At 40.4% G+C, this 17,662-nt stretch overlaps 1 protein-coding gene across 1 annotated transcript in view; it reads left to right on the plus strand.

The window, feature by feature from the left end:
* The window catches only part of LOC137913796 (carbamoyl-phosphate synthase [ammonia], mitochondrial-like), a 32,638-nt gene extending 22,067 nt beyond the window's left edge, over nt 1-10,571 (plus strand). The window contains 9 exon segments of the mRNA XM_068757431.1: nt 1,368-1,475; nt 1,591-1,680; nt 1,898-2,068; nt 7,215-7,289; nt 7,394-7,492; nt 8,010-8,069; nt 8,364-8,476; nt 9,398-9,527; nt 10,434-10,571. Of these exon segments, the coding sequence (XP_068613532.1) occupies nt 1,368-1,475; nt 1,591-1,680; nt 1,898-2,068; nt 7,215-7,289; nt 7,394-7,492; nt 8,010-8,069; nt 8,364-8,476; nt 9,398-9,527; nt 10,434-10,571 (984 nt within the window).
* The last annotated feature ends 7,091 nt before the right edge of the window (nt 10,572-17,662 follow it).

Consider the following 17,662-nt stretch of genomic DNA (forward strand, 5'->3'; position numbering starts at 1 on the left):
ATGCCATGGACACTAATATGCCCCAAGGCCATACTTTTAAACTTTAGCTGAGGACATGATGGTCGTGATTTGCAAGAACGGGTTGAAATGTGCAATCTTTGCGTTTTATAAATTTGGAATAGGGCGGAATGGTGGCGCAGTGGATTGCTCTGTTGCCTCACAACAAGAAGGTTCTGGATTAAATTCCTTTCTGTGTAGTTTGCGTGTTCCCTCCGTGTTTGTGTGGGTTGTCCAGTTTCCTCCCACTTCCTAAAACATGCATCTCAGGCGAAATTGTCCGTAGGCGTGACTGTGTGTGGCCCTGCGATGAGCTGGCGTCTTTTCTTATCTTGTCTGTCCTGGGGTACATCCGTCAAAGTTTTCTAGGGGTGCGAGACATGGAAAAGGTTTGGAACCCCTGTCCTCATGTCCTAGAATAGGCAAAAGAATAGTTTGATTGCAAAAAGACTGCAAAGACACATAGAACCTGACAAATACATTCTTGTAGTACTTGTAATGTACCGACCAAGGTCCTGGACACCCTTTAGAATGTCTATTGTTTTGGATGGGAGACATTTCAAGGGTGCCGGTTTGAACACGGGCTGTCCGGTTCTCTTTACTTTCCCATGAATGCCGCCCCTCCATTATCGTCAGCATCACATTAACAAGCTGTCCATTCTTTGAATACTAAACGGGCCTCATTATTCCTTTATGTGTGTGTGTGGGGGGGGGGGGGGGGGGGGGGTTGGACAAGCCAGATAATGCATATTAATTACAGGCTCTATCTGAAGAGTGCAAATGAATGTTGTAGTTAGCAGCAGTTTAAATAAGCTAATGACACGGCAGCTCATTTACAGACACACACTCAGTCACGCAGCGATACAAATCGCCCTTCCTGTGGGTGAAATGTTGGAACCTGTTTGTTCGACACTGAATATCGACAGATTGTTTCTTAGCTAGTCCATCAACAAACAAGGGTCTTTTACGCAAACCGATTTTCAATAAGCGTTGACTTAACTTCTCCAAATGCGCAGTTAAGCCCTCAATCGGACATTCGCACCGATGGTTCGTGTGCTGTGACCTGCAGGAGGTCTAAAAAACTTCATGCCTGGAGGCCATTTGCCTTTAAAGCTGAAGGCTGCAAAAGCTGACTTGCCTTGAATCAGAGTACTTTAAATAATCCCACTGTGAAATTATATCAGCAACCATGCTCCACTCAACAGTCAGTTACTATTGTACAACAGTATGTAGATAGTGTATTAATAATTAACAAAAACAATAATATATAGAAAGGGGGGGGCGTATATCTGTCACCTATCAGGGCACAGAGCTGCATGCCAACACTGTTGATGACAGATGGATGACGTGATCTGATTGTTTCTGTCCAGGTTCTGGTCCATGCCATAACAGAGCATGTGGAAGATGCGGGGGTTCACTCAGGAGATGCCACCCTCATGCTGCCAACCCAGAATATCAGCCAAGGGGCGCTAGAAAAGGTAAGTCAAAGAACCCTCAGCTGTCATTTAAACACTCAAACTGTGCAATGTGATGAATCATTCAACTAATATTTAATCGTAAGCCATGTGTTTGATGTTTTTCCTTCCCTTTCAGGTTAAAAGCGCTGCCCGGAAAGTCGCACAAGCTTTTGAAATCTCTGGACCCTTTAACATCCAGTTTCTAGTTAAAGGCAATGATGTCATGGTAGGTAAAATATCCTCGGGGTGTCACTGAAGGAAAGATGAACATTTTCACCCTTGACAGAAAATCAATTCAGAAGCGGAGACTGGATGGATTTTAGGACTTTGATTTTCTTCGTTTTCATATTTAAATGACAGTTTGTATGCAGGAAATGAATATTTTTGGTGTGATAATCTATTGTTTGTTTTTAACTGCTCCTTTTGAAATTTGTTTCTTTTAGGTGATCGAATGTAACCTGCGGGCGTCTCGCTCCTTTCCCTTTGTGTCAAAAACTATCGGTGTGGACTTCATAAAGGTGGCGACGCAAGTAATGGTGGAAGAGCCTTTGGATGAGGCCAGCCTACCCTCGCTGGAGAATCCGATTATTCCATCCGACTACGTAGGCATTAAGGTGAGAGGGGGAAAAGCAGGGAACTGCTTTAATCGGTCGGAATTGTTTTTTATTTATGTAGAATTTTTATAGAGCAGATGCCAGAAATGATTCAGAAATGTATTAAAAGTTCATGTCGCTATTAGTATTTTTTTTTAAATAACCACTTGTTGAGTAAAAATTGCTTTTTGTATTCCTTGCGAAGTCCTAATAACCACGTGTCTGAGCTTCCTGCAGTCGAATGAAATGTGTATGGTTGTAAATGAGTTCCTGCATAAAGAGTCATGCGTTTCTGATATGTTCAGTTCAGCTTCTATTGGATATCATACTAAAGGTGGCAATTACTGCTCCATCCCTTTGCCTCGACATGATGGGGGGGGGAGTAAATGCTTTGTCGTATCGGCTGGGAGGCTCACTTCTAAGATTGGATGTGAGAAGGTTTCTGTGGCGCCAGCTGTTCCAAAGCTATTTTTCCAAAGTAATTTCCCCCTCTAATTACAGCAGAGCTGTTGTAACAATGGCTGTAGTTTGCAGCCAATCACGCAGGTATAATCCCCTACTCTCCCCCCGCCACCTAAAGTTTTCCATTTCTAGTCTGCGTAGCGGTGAAGAATATTAATCGGAGCTCTGAATACTCCGGGCACCGGGCTTAAAAGACTTTCCGATTTCACTTAGAGTCTATGATACGGACTTGAGAATGACTAATGTGGGCCTTGCTGGAAGGCCTGCCAGTGTGTGTGATGACTGTTTAATGAAACAGTTAATTTCTTCCTGTTTAACATGGCATTGCCGCCTCAGTATCAAGGCCCTTCTGAAAAGCGTACCATGTTTGGAGCCATTATCCAGCTGCAAGGAGCGTGAGCCATCAAAAAATACACACCGTCTCAGCTTTCATCCTCTCCGTCCTCATTGCGCCATCACAAGGCACAAGTCACTGACATCTGCAGGAGCCACCTTCATTTATCCGTCTTGTTTGCTTTCAACTTGCCGCGTCGTTTCTCTCCGTGACAGTCCCTCGTTTGAGGCCACGTTGTTTTCTTTCCACTAACAAGTCCCTTTTGTGTGATTTCTGTCTCTATACACAAAACTCCCCGGAACAATAACACCGTTGTATTTATGATACCAAGACGAAGACGAGCACAAAAATAACATTTGAGGAGGAGGAGGAAGAGGGTTTGGTGGTTTGGTGTCAGTCCCTCGTGCACAATTATTGGCTGAAGAAAAATAACTGCTCACGCTGAATGTTCTGTTCCCTTGACCATGGCCTTCAGGATGTTATGGTGACTTCTGAGAGACACATTCTTGTTAGCCAAATGAGCTGGAAGAAATATCTCGTACTGGAATATTAAATTGGCCATATATAGCCGTGAAACATGGTGGGCAGCGATGTCGCCTCGCAGCAGGTAGGTTCCGGGTTTGATTCTTCTCTGTGTAGAGTTTGCATGTTCTCCATGTGTTTGCGTTGGTTTCTTCCGGGTTCTCCGGCTTCCTCCCACCACCAAAAACATGCAGATTAGGTGAATTGGTTCTCCGGGGTGTCGCCAATCTCTTGCCCGTAGCAACAAAAAAAGAACTGGATGGATGCAGTATTTCCCCTATCCTGCCATTGACCGAATTACACCAAAGCACCATTTCAACCAGTCACTAAACGCGCAACTTTATTGCTTACATTATTGCAACCTCATTAACATTTGAGGTTTTTAACATCAGTTAAAGATAATGTGTTGAATTCTTACTTAAAAATCTGAGTGCAAGTACAGCCTGTTCATTTCTAGTCAAGTTGCAAATAACACAACAAAGTTACACAGGCCCCATCCCCCGCCTCAGACACGAACGACAGTGAGCGACAACGTGGAAATGCCTCGCTTTATTCATTTCCTTCTGTGTAGATGCTCAGCTGGTGCCCCGAGATAAGATTGTTCACGTCGTGGAGCTTCAACTGTCTCTGAAGAATGGGTGTTCAGCCTGGGAGAGGGAGATGGGGAGGTGGTGTGTGTGTGTGTGTGTGTGTGTGTGTGTGTCTGGAGAAGGTTGTTGGTTATTGTTCCATTTCTCCTGTCCCAGAAACACACCATTGCATTTGGAGGACAAACCATTACAAATGAGACTACTGAGGTTTTTACATGTAGGGGCTCTGGAAGGCTTCTCATTTTCCGAACGTTTGAATCTTGACTGGTGTTTGTGATGACATTGTTCTAGATGTGATGTTGGTTCTATGGTTCTTGGTTTGGTGGTTCTATAGTTGGACCTGTCCTGAGTGGACGTATGTGTCGGTACAACCTCATCTTTTTTCACGCAGAGCCCATGAAGCAAGTTTCCCTGTTCCTTTATCAAGTTCCTCGTTTCATTGTCATATAAGTTCCCTTTCACTCCCCTCCCTCTTCATTTTTAATCTTGGTTACATTCTGCTGTTTTATCTCTACATACCTTTGTGTTTTTCTGAGTATTTGAACTAAGACATGATAAGCAATGCAGGGACTCTGTGGACTCCCTTCTCACCATCATTAGTATGCAAACATTACAGTAAACTGATTAGATAGCCCGTTTCAAGGATGAATCCCCCCTAGTGGCCCTTACCTCTGTGTGCGCATACACATGAACCACACAAAGACACACCACCTCCCTTTCTGTCTCCTTTCAAGGTAATGGGCGGGGGGGGGGGGGGGGGTTGTCTGCATTAGGAGAGGACATAAGAACAGCTTTCCACACGGCACCCAACTCTTCTTAATTTGTAACACAATAACAAGAAGCCACTGTCTTCTGTTCTTATTCAAGCGCATTCCTCTCATTCATTATTTGTCCTCATCTTTACTGATATAATTTTTCAATTTGCGCTTTACCTTTAGTTTTCCAGATGTCTATTGATTATTTGATTCCTTTCCTTTTGTGTCCTCGAGTCATTTAATTAATTCTTTCCATTGGAATTATTTTATCATTTATTTTTTTCTCGTCTCTCCTCGCTGTCCTCGCTTCCTCTCCATCTTCTCTCGTTTTATCTTCTGGCTCACTCTGCTGTTCTGTCACCAAGGAGACTCAGCAGTTAACCCTTGTATTATGTTGAAAAATAATTACGTTGTTTATGTTAGGGTCATTTTGACCCGCACTGTGTAAATCCACTCAAAACAGTAAAAAAAAACGCGTTAAACCAATAACATCTTCATTTTAGATTATATGAACATTTAGAAAAGAGACATACAATACATTTTTAATTCCAACACTATATTTAAGAACTATTTGAAGTTTTTTCCTCTTCATGAACACTTTTTTTTTTTCATTCGACTTGCTCCATTTCCTCAGATTTTCAATGTTCAACAGCTCTGGTGTCGCGGTTGTCAAATCGGATCACACGAGATATCATGTGAAATGTCTCCAGAGACATTGTTGCTCGAAGGATTGGCCTTCCATTCTCTTGATTCCACAGACTTGCAGTTGCTTCTCCCTTTGACCTGTAGACTCCAGCTAATACCAGAATTCCGATGTAAGCATACAAGTCAGTCTGATCCAGTGGCTTCCATTTCTCTTGAAATACACGCCTTCCCTCCAAATTGGTCATGTCCAGTATAATCTTCTCTATTGGTGGGGATATGCAGAGCTGAAATGCTGATTGAATATCATCGACTCGTGTGACAGCAAATCTTGTAGGACCGGGAGTCCTTTTGATGACATTGGAAGATGACAGTCCACCTCGGCTTTGGTGTGGTGCTGTTGACCATTTTATATTACCATCTTTAGATGCCCATGTCCCCTCTGTGGATGATTATTGCTGCATTCCTTGGTTTTCATCTGATGGAGAGACAATGGCAGACTCGTCCTCTGAATCCTCCTCATTGGAGGAAAATTGACAATCTGGATCATCAATAACATTGTCCCCGGTCTCTGAAATCTCTTCCTCTGCATCACTAAAGCCAAAGTAGCATCAACTGTAAACCTTCTGGAGCTCATTTTTGGTGTGTTTGTCAAAGAGATGACATGAGAACGGTGACAAGGACAAGGGAGAAAAAGTTCCTCCTCTACTCACACCTGGGTCTCTGTGTCAAAATAGCTATTCAGAGGGAGTCAAAATACAAATAATTGGGCAAGCTAAATAAAGGACATAAAAGACATCAATGTTTATTTTGAATCTAAACAGTTTCTTACCCTCATTAAAGTGTCCGGGTCAAAATGACCCCAACATCATATTCGTATACAAACTCTGCACAGACATTATACTACACATCAAGGTGTCCAGATTTTACACACAAGTTCATGACCCAAGATGAGGAAAAGTCACAAAATTGTGTGACGAAAAATAAAGGATAACCAGTACTTTGGTCAACACGAAAACTGAAATGGGTCAAATTGACCCTTAACATAACATAAGGGTTAAACAAGCAGTTACATTTGTTGGTGACGTGCATTTTGAGAGATCTCCTCTTAAATTACCCATTTTTGGTTTGTCTACAGGCAGAAGTTGTATTGTGAATCGCTTCAAATCTTCTTCCATGTTTTATCACACTTTTCTCATTATTCTTTACCCTTAAAAGTTTCATAGCTGAAGCTGATGTGGTGTTTTGGGTTAAAATAAATAAATACAAAAATGTGTATCGCTAGGTGGCATTAACCTTTTTCATAATCAAACTGATTGTATTCTGCCTTCACCTGATTGATTGTTAAACCTCTAGATGGCAGCAGTGTTGAGTCATTTTTGTTGGAATTTAAGTCTTTTGACTGTCATGATCAGTCTAGTAAAATTCAGGATTTTGCAAAAGTTACATAAATTAGAGCACTTGTATAAAACTCTGTGTTTTTTTTTGACAATTTTGTCAGAGTGTTCCGTTAAATGTTCTGACGATTACTTCATGGGCCGGGCTTTAGAGGGTTAAGCAGTTTAGTTGGGACTGGGTCTAAGAGACAAGTGCATGGTTTAGATAAGGCAATGGCTACACTTAGTTGCTGTGGGTTAATGGGGGTGAAACTATCCAAATAACTATCAAGCATAAGAGTAACAATGATGGCTACAACTTTGGTAAACTAAGCCTACTGATCACCATCCAGCATTTTGATTTAGGATAGCTGTTTGAAGTTGAACCAGGCGATGCAGTCTCAACAGGGACTCGTCATCGTCACAGTCGGTGATGTCTCAAAAGCGTTTCAGCATCATTCCTCCTCCTTTTCTGCTTTCTCCCAGGCGCCTATGTTCTCCTGGCCACGGCTCAGGGACGCAGATCCTGTTCTTCGCTGTGAGATGGCCTCTACAGGGGAAGTGAGCCCATCAGAAATACACAACCCTGTATTTGTGTCAATACTTTTGTCAAATGTAATTTAGAAACCATCTGTTAAAAATTACTCACCCGTGCTTTACTGCAGGTTGCCTGTTTTGGACCAAACATTTATTCTGCCTTCCTGAAGGCTATGCTCTCCACTGGCTTTAAGCTTCCGCAGAAGGGCATCCTGATTGGGATTCAGGTAATACTGCAGCCATCTGGAGTTCTACTTCCCTCCAGTCTGTTTCCTTTTTGGTACCTTTAGGCTTTTGGCTTCTGCCCATGTCAGCCTGTAAATCCATTGTTTCTTTCACACCAAATCACACCATGGTTTGCGACTCTTGACAAATCTAATGTGACCTAAAGACCACAGCTCTTGAGTTCACGTATGCATTGAATGCATTAGAGGAAAAGCACAAATGTATAACTCACTCGATAGGTATCCAAACAAACAGTAATCCTTATTTATATATATATAAAAAGATCTCACTGTGAAGAGGAATAACTCACGGAAAGTGACAAAACTCATTTAATACAAAAGCATTGTCCTCATTCTCATCATTTGAAGGCTCTGTCATCCAGAATGATGTTACATACAATATATACATGTTTCTGAAATGACCTTGAACTGTTGCGACAAAATGAAACAACTTCGAATGCTACTCTGATATGCCGTGACTGTTATTGTTAATCTTTTTGATCTTCTCTCATTCTCCTAGCATTCATTCCGACCTGATTTCCTGGCTGTAGCCCATAAGCTGAAGGAGAAGGGATTCAAGGTGAGTACTGAAAGATTGATGTCAGAATTATTTCCTTTATTTCCCTCATCTTTCGGCTTGTCCCGTCAGGCGTCGCCAGAGCAAATCAACCTTCTCTAGTCGATTGCATGCTTAATTCTGGCAAAGTTTTGCGCCGGATGCCGTTCCTGCTGCAACCCACTGCATTTATCCGTGTTTGTGACCGGATCAAGGGAGACCCGTGCTACCTATGAGGCTGCATTCTTTATGTTATTATTCTACCATTTCAAATCCAATATTTCTATAATTTTGTGTTTTCTTATTGTTGTCCTCTAGCTCTATGCTACTGGAGTCACTTCCACATGGCTGTGCGCCAACGAGATCCCCGTCACTACAGTTGCCTGGCCTTCTGAGAAAGAAGGAGACACGAGTTTGCCCAGCATTAAGAGGTTGGGAAATACTCACCTTTGTGTTTTGGGTCTTACGACTCATTCACACATGGAACAGCATACTAATGAAAAAACTTCCAGGCAATGTTCTGGTTACTGTTCCAGAGGCAAGGCTTAAGCTATACAAAAATTGTGATTCATTAGATTCAAAATTGGAATATCTAATCTAATGTTTAATCAGATTCTGCCTTAATATCTCAGGGCATTGCACCTTCTTTATTTTGACAAGATCAAAGCAGATGCAGCAGACTAAGACGTCCATAATAATTGCATTAGCCAGAAGTAGGGCTTAAATAGGGAGGCCGAGGAAAGTTTTATGTCACATCAATGCAAAGTTTGGAGACATCAAAAAATCAGCTGAAGCGTTATGGTTTTCATTTGGCCATGGCAAACAGTACTTTTTCTTTGTATTGGTAAACTTTACCAAGTTTGAAATTGATTTGATTATAAAGCAGATCACATATCTTTTAGTTTTTTTTTTTTTGATGAAACAGATGTTAGACCAATCACTTTCACTTGTCAAACATGCAACCTTTTCAAATGATCCAGCATAGAATAATTGGAGCAGGCTGAGTGTAACAGTAATTCTGAGGTAATGATTCCACAAACAAGTCATGATTATGGTACAATGAAGCCATCTGGGCCATATGCTCGGAAATGAGCTCGCAAATAAGAGGATGTAAAAAAGAATTTAATAGACCTAGACCAAATCACCACACACGGATACATATAAGGTTGTCTAACGTATTCTCTGCAAGGTGACATCGAGGCCAACTGTGGGGGGGGGGGGGAAGAGAGCGGGAGCGAGACCTTTGTTGCTGCAGTCTGTCCTTCAGATTGTATTAGAATAAAGCTCGAGTTTGAGCTCTGTCAAAGCCCTTCAACTAAATTACTTGATGTCAATTGTGTATGTTTTTGTAGATTGATCGATGAGTGTCAAATTGACCTGGTTATCAACCTGCCCAGCAATGACACGTACCACCTGAAGGATAACTTTTCCATCCGTAGAATGGCTATCGACTACAATGTTCCCCTCATCACTAATAACCAGGTCAGTCACATGTCACACCACAAGTGACTGGGGAAAGGTGGTGCAGTCTTCCGTAGATATATTCTCCCAGTGGCCATTATTGTCTGATGTCACAGTCTGTGTGGGAAGCCTCAAATTCTGGCTAATGGTCATGTTATATAAATTTAAGGAATCTGATGAAGCAACATTCTTTTAGTACATTTTGATTGGTTAGCAAATGAAAAAGAGCCAGATGTAGCATACATTTGCATACAAAGACTACATTTAAAAGCTGTAGTGCTACCCAAGAGATGGGTTTGTCCTTTTCGTAACAGTATCCCACAATGCAACGCCGCTGGCCGTATTTGTGGGCATTATTTTGGAGAGACGTACACAATCGCTAATCCTAACTCGTAATTTTTCCAAAGTATTCACTGGGCATTAACTTTTTGTTGGATTTTGTAACATGGAGAAGTATTACGAGTCATTTGAAGGTTTTTACTCGTTACATGGAGGAAACGGCTGTGAATGGGGGCGAAGATCGACAAGTCGGAGCGGAGTAATGATCACTTCATGTGATTCTGTGTACTGGAGCACTTATTTCTCTGTGCCTTTCATGCAGATTACATCCAACAAGTGAAATCCATCAGATTAACAATACATTTTTAGGTGGCATAACGAGCCTGGCAAGACATGTCCGATTCAATTCATTACATTAGATTTCTGTGGTTTTGTTTGAATGATGTATGTTCTATCATAACTGTGAAATTATTATGTTAGTAAGGAAATAGTGAAATTCTAACATCAGCGTTTGTCAAATTATTCACAGCTGGCACACAATATTTTGACTGTCAGTATTTTAGATTCCAGCTGTTGGGGTACTGTCCAAAGAAAATAGTGAATATATATTGCTGTATTAATATTTAAATATTGTTATCTATTTATTAGGTGGCAAAGTTGTTTGCAGAGGCTATTCACTATGTGGAGGTGCTTGACACCACCAGTCTCTTCCACTACCGGCAAAAAGGTACATAACCAGGACGGACTAACCAACAAAGCTGCATTTCCCCTTATTTTCTTATGTGATTTGAAGCAGGAATATTTATTTTTGAGTGATTTAATGAAGACAACGTTGCCTATAGAGTCTTAACTCTGTCACAATTACCACTTTAGCACATGAAAATGAAAAAAGATTGTTACTTCATTTTTATAAATTTCCTTGTATTTCTTTGTCAAAGCCACAGAGGAGCACAGCTGAGGGGCTGAAGAACTGCAGGTTGCTGCACCTTGACCAAAAATGTGGCAACCAGGCATGGTATCAAGAAATTACAAGGCCAATGGATTTGAATGCTATCACACCTATCCATAGCACAGCGGATGTCAATATCATCAAAAGCTTTCTACATATCTTGTTAATAATATGTCAAGGTTTTTTTTAATTACCGTAATATCATCTGAAATGTAAATGGAACATACACTCATCTGTGAAGCTTTGCGGAATCACCCCTGCAATATATCTAATAAAGGCTGAACAGAGAGGAGTTATAAGGTTATTTAGTGAAATAAATCCCAAATTTCAGTGTTACTGGTGGTCGAATAATTATGCAGAGTGGTTCATTTTTATTTTAACCCTAACCCATGACTAGATGTAGTTAATTTTGTTGTGTGAGAATATGCTGAAAGGCTCTTTGTTTTGTAACTGCGAATGAAGTTATTCATGCAACCTTCAAAATAAATTCATAATAAATTGAAATGTAAGTTAAAAAACTATTATGTCACTATTTTTCTCTCTAATAATTACAATGATACCATACGATAAGTAAATAATCACTGAAAATATGACAGCAACAGTTAACTTTGAAAGCACAGTGGCAATTGGAGAAATGGCAAGAGTCAGTCCGGCTTATTCCATCCAGTAAAATATTAACAGGCATACACTCTGCAAGGCTTTTCACAACTACTATTCTGAAGTTACTTTTACGTTCTAAAAGAACCAAATAAACAAAAACATACGTTCATGTAAGAATAGAGGAAAATATGCATGAAAATCATCTAGATGAAAAAAAAACATCACTTGAGGAAAACAGTCAAAAACAAAGGTGTGGGCTTGGAAAATGGATTTGCCACTAAAGTGAGTAAAGCTCACTTTGATTGAAGTTTACTGCTGTTATTTTGTAGTCGCTGACTATAACAGAATAGAATTAACCAAAGTGAGCAGTTTTTGGACAGATGCGAGCTTTTTGCAGGTGAACCATGTTGTGCTGAAACATCCAGGTCATTTTGGCAAAAGCACAAAGAGCGTTGAGAATGTTCGGTCTGTTTCAAGACAATTTTACTGGCAAAGACTTTTTTTTATGGGAAAGGAATTTAGTTTTGAAACATGGATTAACGGTTTTGGGAGAGATATGAGCTTTTTTAAATGAGCCACCGGTGTTGTGGTGAACTGTAAGACTGTTTCGCAAGAAAATTATCTTAGCGTTTTGAAAATGAAATTTCTTTTTCAAGAAATGAATGAAACCACCTGAAAAAACCTGCAACATCTCCTGGCTTTTTTCAGATCCTTTTCCATCTCTGTGCACACAATCAGAGACATTGTCGTCACCTGTGCTGCAGCGGCCACCTGCTGCTCATCCTTCAATTAACCACCACACTTTATATTCTGTTCAGTCGGCAGCTTTCTTGTCTTGCTTAAAACTGAGTTACAAAAATAATCAGACGTTTACCTGGGCATGAGCATCAAATATTTCTTCGTGGCCTCTGCAAAGTCCAGAGTATCATCTGTGAAATGGTTGTGACCGGGTTGCATAAAATATTAGCATCTTAAAGGGCTCCTCTACATTCCAAAAAAAATCATTTCTTACAACCAGAGTGTTTCTTTAGAATGACTGGGCACCACTTTTCATTAAGGCTCCCTCTGAGTGTGGAAAATGTCTCCGCTCCACTGGCTAGATAAAACATCAAAATTATGTTTTTGGAGGTTTTGTGACATGATTTTCACAGTTTCAAATAGTTTTACCCTGAATTATTGTCCCAAAGCTCAGCATGCAAATTTCACTTTCTCAATAATGGACATATTTTCTTTTGTGTTTTCATTACCTTTGTGCAATGGAATAGGAGTGAGCGATGATCAGAATCCCAGCGATGACAGTCTGGCATAATCATTGTTTACTCTTTCATTTTGTCACATTCTGCCATGCAGTGATCTGAATTAGATTTTAAGAAGCAGAGAGAATATAGATAGCATCAGGTAGTCAAGCCTGCAATTTGTTCCTGCAATCCAGAGTATGCATCTCTCGTCAGGTGCCATCATAAATAATATTCAGAGACAGCTTATGAAACTTTCATGTATTTTTAACCCCAGTGGTGCATTATTTCCGTCCTTCAGATTTCTAACTCCCCGAGGTAACTGATTTGATTCACTTCACCAATGAATTGAGTTGTTTACATTATTATGCAAACATTTCAGCATTTTCTTTCAAAACTGTAATATTAAACATGTGCCATTGTCTCATTTCATTTTGAATTTTGGTCTTACCGGTAAATACTTTGATTTTTATTGCCATTAATGACTGTATTCCTGGATAATAGTGAGGCTCTATAAAGATAAATTGATTGTATCTAATCGAATATAAATTTTTGTAGTATACTTTTGCATTTTCTTTTAGTATTTCTTATAGCCTATAGAAAATCACCTGCTTTTTGTATCTCTAGATGGAATCCCCCAAGCCTGCTTGATCTCCTTCATGAATTAAACCTTTTTACATTTATGCCTGTGATGTCTATGGGGAAATTTGCCCTGTCACAGTAGAAGACAGGATAGTTTAAGCTGTATCCAGCCTTATTGCAGGTGCAAAGCGATCCCACACTATCTCACTTTCGCTCTCTGAAGGTTTAGCTGGTTGCAGATCCTGACGCTATATCTGCAAGCTTCACTCTGGGCTCTATCTAAGTCTAAATGCTGAAGCTGCACAGCAGGCTCTCCCTCACCTGAAGCAGCAGGGTGCACTTTGGACTCTTCCTCTCTTAATAAGCTGTTGAGGGCACAGCACACTTTCTTCCAATGCTCAGTTGGGTCTATGGGAGGCAATTGGTTACTCAAGCATATTTAAATTTGTTATTTTTTTATATAATCAACTCACTCAGTACAATTGACGTCTATATGCATCAATGTAGTTTAGGATGTGAAACCCAAAATACAAATGTATCTGTTCTGATTATGGAGACGAAACAGGGCAATACAAGTATACATAGTTATTGACAAGCAGGAGCGGCGCCTGTTTGGACAGCAGTGGTATGCCCAGATGCTCATAAATAAACATGATGGGCTTTTTGAGTAATATAAAACACCAACATAAATAAATGTGTGAGCTATTTATGGTATTGTTAGCGTCCTTAAGCACACAGTTAAGAAAAGGTAAAGTTGCTTCCTTGAAGTGCTTCAGTAATTAGAGTCATTAGTAAATGTTAATACGCAAGTGACTGTTAAAGAATAATGGGAACTACAGTTGAACACAGCAGCATTACAGCTGGCAAACCAAGAATCGGTCTCCATACATAAAAAAAAAAAAAAGAGATGCCTTCTTAAACCAAATGGAAAAACTGATCATGAAAAAAGAACGAGGCCAAGTTGTTGAAGCAACCTTGTCCAGAAATAACGTTTCAATACACTCTCTGCTAATGCTGGCAGGAAGCAAGAGCCATTTCTCATTGGAGGAAAAAACGAATCTGTCTGACTGGCACGCTTGTTAAAGACACACTAGGGGCTGTTAAAAGCCCAATCGGTTTTTGGACAACAATATGAATAAACATTTTACTGAAAGAAATCCATATTTGATTTTCCAATATATTAGACTGTCACTGATGTGAGCACACTTACCAGTCGTTTTCCCTGCTTCACTATGTGGCAATTATCATTCCGACAGGAAGACGTCACCTCATTAGATGTAGCAGTGTCTTATTATAATTGTGATTGCACAACTCAGTTGTTCTCAAAAGCTTTAAGTTGTCGCGTTTAATGACACAATTGCCTGTCATATGTTTCCATGCAGCTACAACACCTGTTGTAACACAACCTCTGTTTACTTGGTGAAGGATTGGAGGCTGGAGGCAGACAGTGGAAAGCCGTTGTGGTTCCCTCCCTGCATCTCTGGTGCCACACCATGGTCTGACATTTGCTGTGGTCCGACTTATCAGAGAAAGTTCTGATGCTTGGAGGAATGATTGCGGATGAAAAGATCTGGGGATCAACTGCCAGAGGAAAAGCTGGAGAGCCAAGTGATGAGCCATTTTCACCATACCATCGATTCCACCAAAGAGTCAAGATGTCCATTCCTCAGTAAAACCTCAGCAGTCTGTTGGAACGTGGGGCAGAAAAGAGAAGAGACTGGCATAAAAGCATGGTCAGCCACAAAGGGCTCCACAGCAACCATGGACGAGAAGGAGCGGGCTGTACCTGTAATGCACCATTGACTACGACCAGAAGATGCAGGACAAACCAGAGAATAAATGTTGATCATGCAGCTTGCGGACAGGAGTACATAAACGAACATCAGAAATATTCAAACACACAGTGACCCAAAATAAGAACGGAACAGACAATTCAGTTAAGGACAAAACAAGATATCAACAAAATGTATTTGCAATAACATATTTTACACCCCTAAGAGCAACAGCATTAGTGTGACACCAATATGTAGAGGCAGAGGCCTCAGCAGTTTGGTTATGCAAGGATATTGGCATGCATAGCTGTAATAAAGTTTGCCTTAACCTTTGCAGTTCCTACTAATGTGGAAGACCATGCCATTTCTCGTGTACCTGCTCTGCCTGTTTTTTGGATGACGCCTGTCTGCCCGCTTGTTTGGTTACCCGGTTTATGGCCTCTGCCTGATTCCAGGAACTCTCCCTTTGCCTGGCACCCTTCTGATATGTCTGCTGGTTTGGACTCACGACCTGGTGCAGATGAATAAAGCTCAGTTTCTGGATTTGCCTAAATGAATCAATGTGACCACTGTAGCAAATATCTGACAACAGCATTCACCTGTTTTACAGGAATAAGACATTAGCAGTCTGTTAGCTGCACATTTGTTTATATCCTAAAAGTAAAAAAATCAGCTTCCATATTTATTACTTAGTATACCCCCGATTCACACGAATTCCCCTGCTAAGCTTGACTGATGAGGCATTTAGATTACACCTTCTCATTTACTTCCTTGTTAACAGACAATTAGGAACATTTTGAGAGAAAAACATCAGTGATCACAAATTCCCTTTTGTTATGTTTTCAGCGTCCAGATCGCAAGGAATAACTTTCAAATTAAGGACTTTTATGATTTGCAATCAGCGTATCAAAACTTTCACTGGGTTCAATCACACCCCTTGTTAAAGTGGAGAGGGGGGTGGCAATTAAATGTCATGGTTGGTATCTGTGTTCTGATGATGGAGAGATTTCCCACTACGGTTCATCAATAAGCTTCATGAGTATGAAGCGTATTAGTTTTGGTGATAAAATGACCTTTTTTGGCATTCTAATTTAAAAACGAAATAATAAAAAATTAAGGTAAATTATTCAAAAATGTGCGACTTTAAGTCGAGCCACTGAATAGACCTGGTGGGCGCTCATCTAATTGGAGATGTGGATGTACAATGTCTCATGCTGCTGACATCACCACTCCTCATCCTTATCGTATTCAAGACTCTAGAATGGACTTCCACATCTGCCTCTAGAATCTATAAACGTACATTTTTTAAACAATTTGAATCCTTTTGGCATGTTGGAAGATATATTTGAGTCTAATATGACCCGACTCGAGAAGTGATTGATTCCACTGGCGTTCCTGGCCTCATTTATGGGCTCTTGTCAGTCTGCCCCAGGGCAGCCGTGGCTAGTAGCTCACCACCACCAAGTATGGAGTGAATGAATAATGCACAATGTGACCGGTCTTTGGTTGCCCAGAAAAGCGCTATCTAAAACCAACACATTATTATTATTATTAAGAAGAATGAAGGTCTCTCTGATTTGTTCACAACAGCACATTAATCCTTTAACATTAGCTTTGTTGCATAACTGGGTTTCTGTTTATTAGCTATGAATCTAGGCCATGCAAATATTTCACTATAGGCTGCTGTTATGAAGTCTGATCCCTGGTTTCTACGCTGGTTTAGAACCACATTGAACACATCTTTTCGCCTCTGCTGGTAAGGCTTTGCGTTGCATTCAAACTACACAGCTAAACCTGAGCGGCTTTGCCATTTTAACTAGACCATCCAAAACACAGAGTAAAGCAAAGCTATTCCATTTACAACGTGATTTAATTTAGCATCATCTAGGCCTGCCTGACAGAATCAGATATGGCATCTTCTCATTACTGTCCAGTAATTTCACTTTACCATAAAAGGCGCTAAACACAGAGAGGTAGTCTTTTTCTGATGCAATATGCCAGACAGCTTCTGTGAGCAATTTTCAATTTAACACTCCCCTAAAAAGGGGAACCATAACATTTATTACACTTGGCAAGGTCTGGAGAGTGCACTCCAGGTATGACAGGTTAGTAGTGTAGCGGCAGCTGTGCCCACAGGGGTAATGGCTGCTTGGGCAAGGGAACAAAGACCCAGATGAGATTAGTGCTCATTGATTGCTCCACATCACGATACAGCTGGTCTCCATCGTTAATGCAGGCAATGTTTGAAAGAGTCCTGGCCATTTAATGTAAGCTTTCAGTAAATGTATAATTTAAGGCACCATGTAGCATTGTTTTATAAGGGTCAGTGTGATTTTTGTATGGATAAAAGAGATGGGAAACCATATTTTATACACACACATGTGGTGTGTCCAATTTGGAAATTCTATCTATGAAGACAAAGTAAGTAAGACATGGTTCAGTCAATCATGGTAGCATTGCGTGCAGGGAAATATTGAGTTTGTATTAATGGAGATTTAAAAACCATTTTGACTGCTTCAATTTTTGTTCTATAAATGTTTTATTTATGATGATCTTGATGTGTCACATGATTATTTTGTTTTGTGATGTTATAGCTTCTATCCAGCTTGCTTGTGCTTGTTCCTCATTTACAGATTCCTTTATTACATTGCAGCACTAGGCACAATGTTCATTTTAAATTAGCGACGCTTATTTGATCCTAACACACAAATTCAAGACAATTTCAAGCTAACTCTTTAC

Source organism: Brachionichthys hirsutus, unplaced genomic scaffold (genome assembly GCF_040956055.1).
Source record: "Brachionichthys hirsutus isolate HB-005 unplaced genomic scaffold, CSIRO-AGI_Bhir_v1 contig_909, whole genome shotgun sequence".
Taxonomy (NCBI): Eukaryota; Metazoa; Chordata; class Actinopteri; order Lophiiformes; family Brachionichthyidae; genus Brachionichthys; species Brachionichthys hirsutus.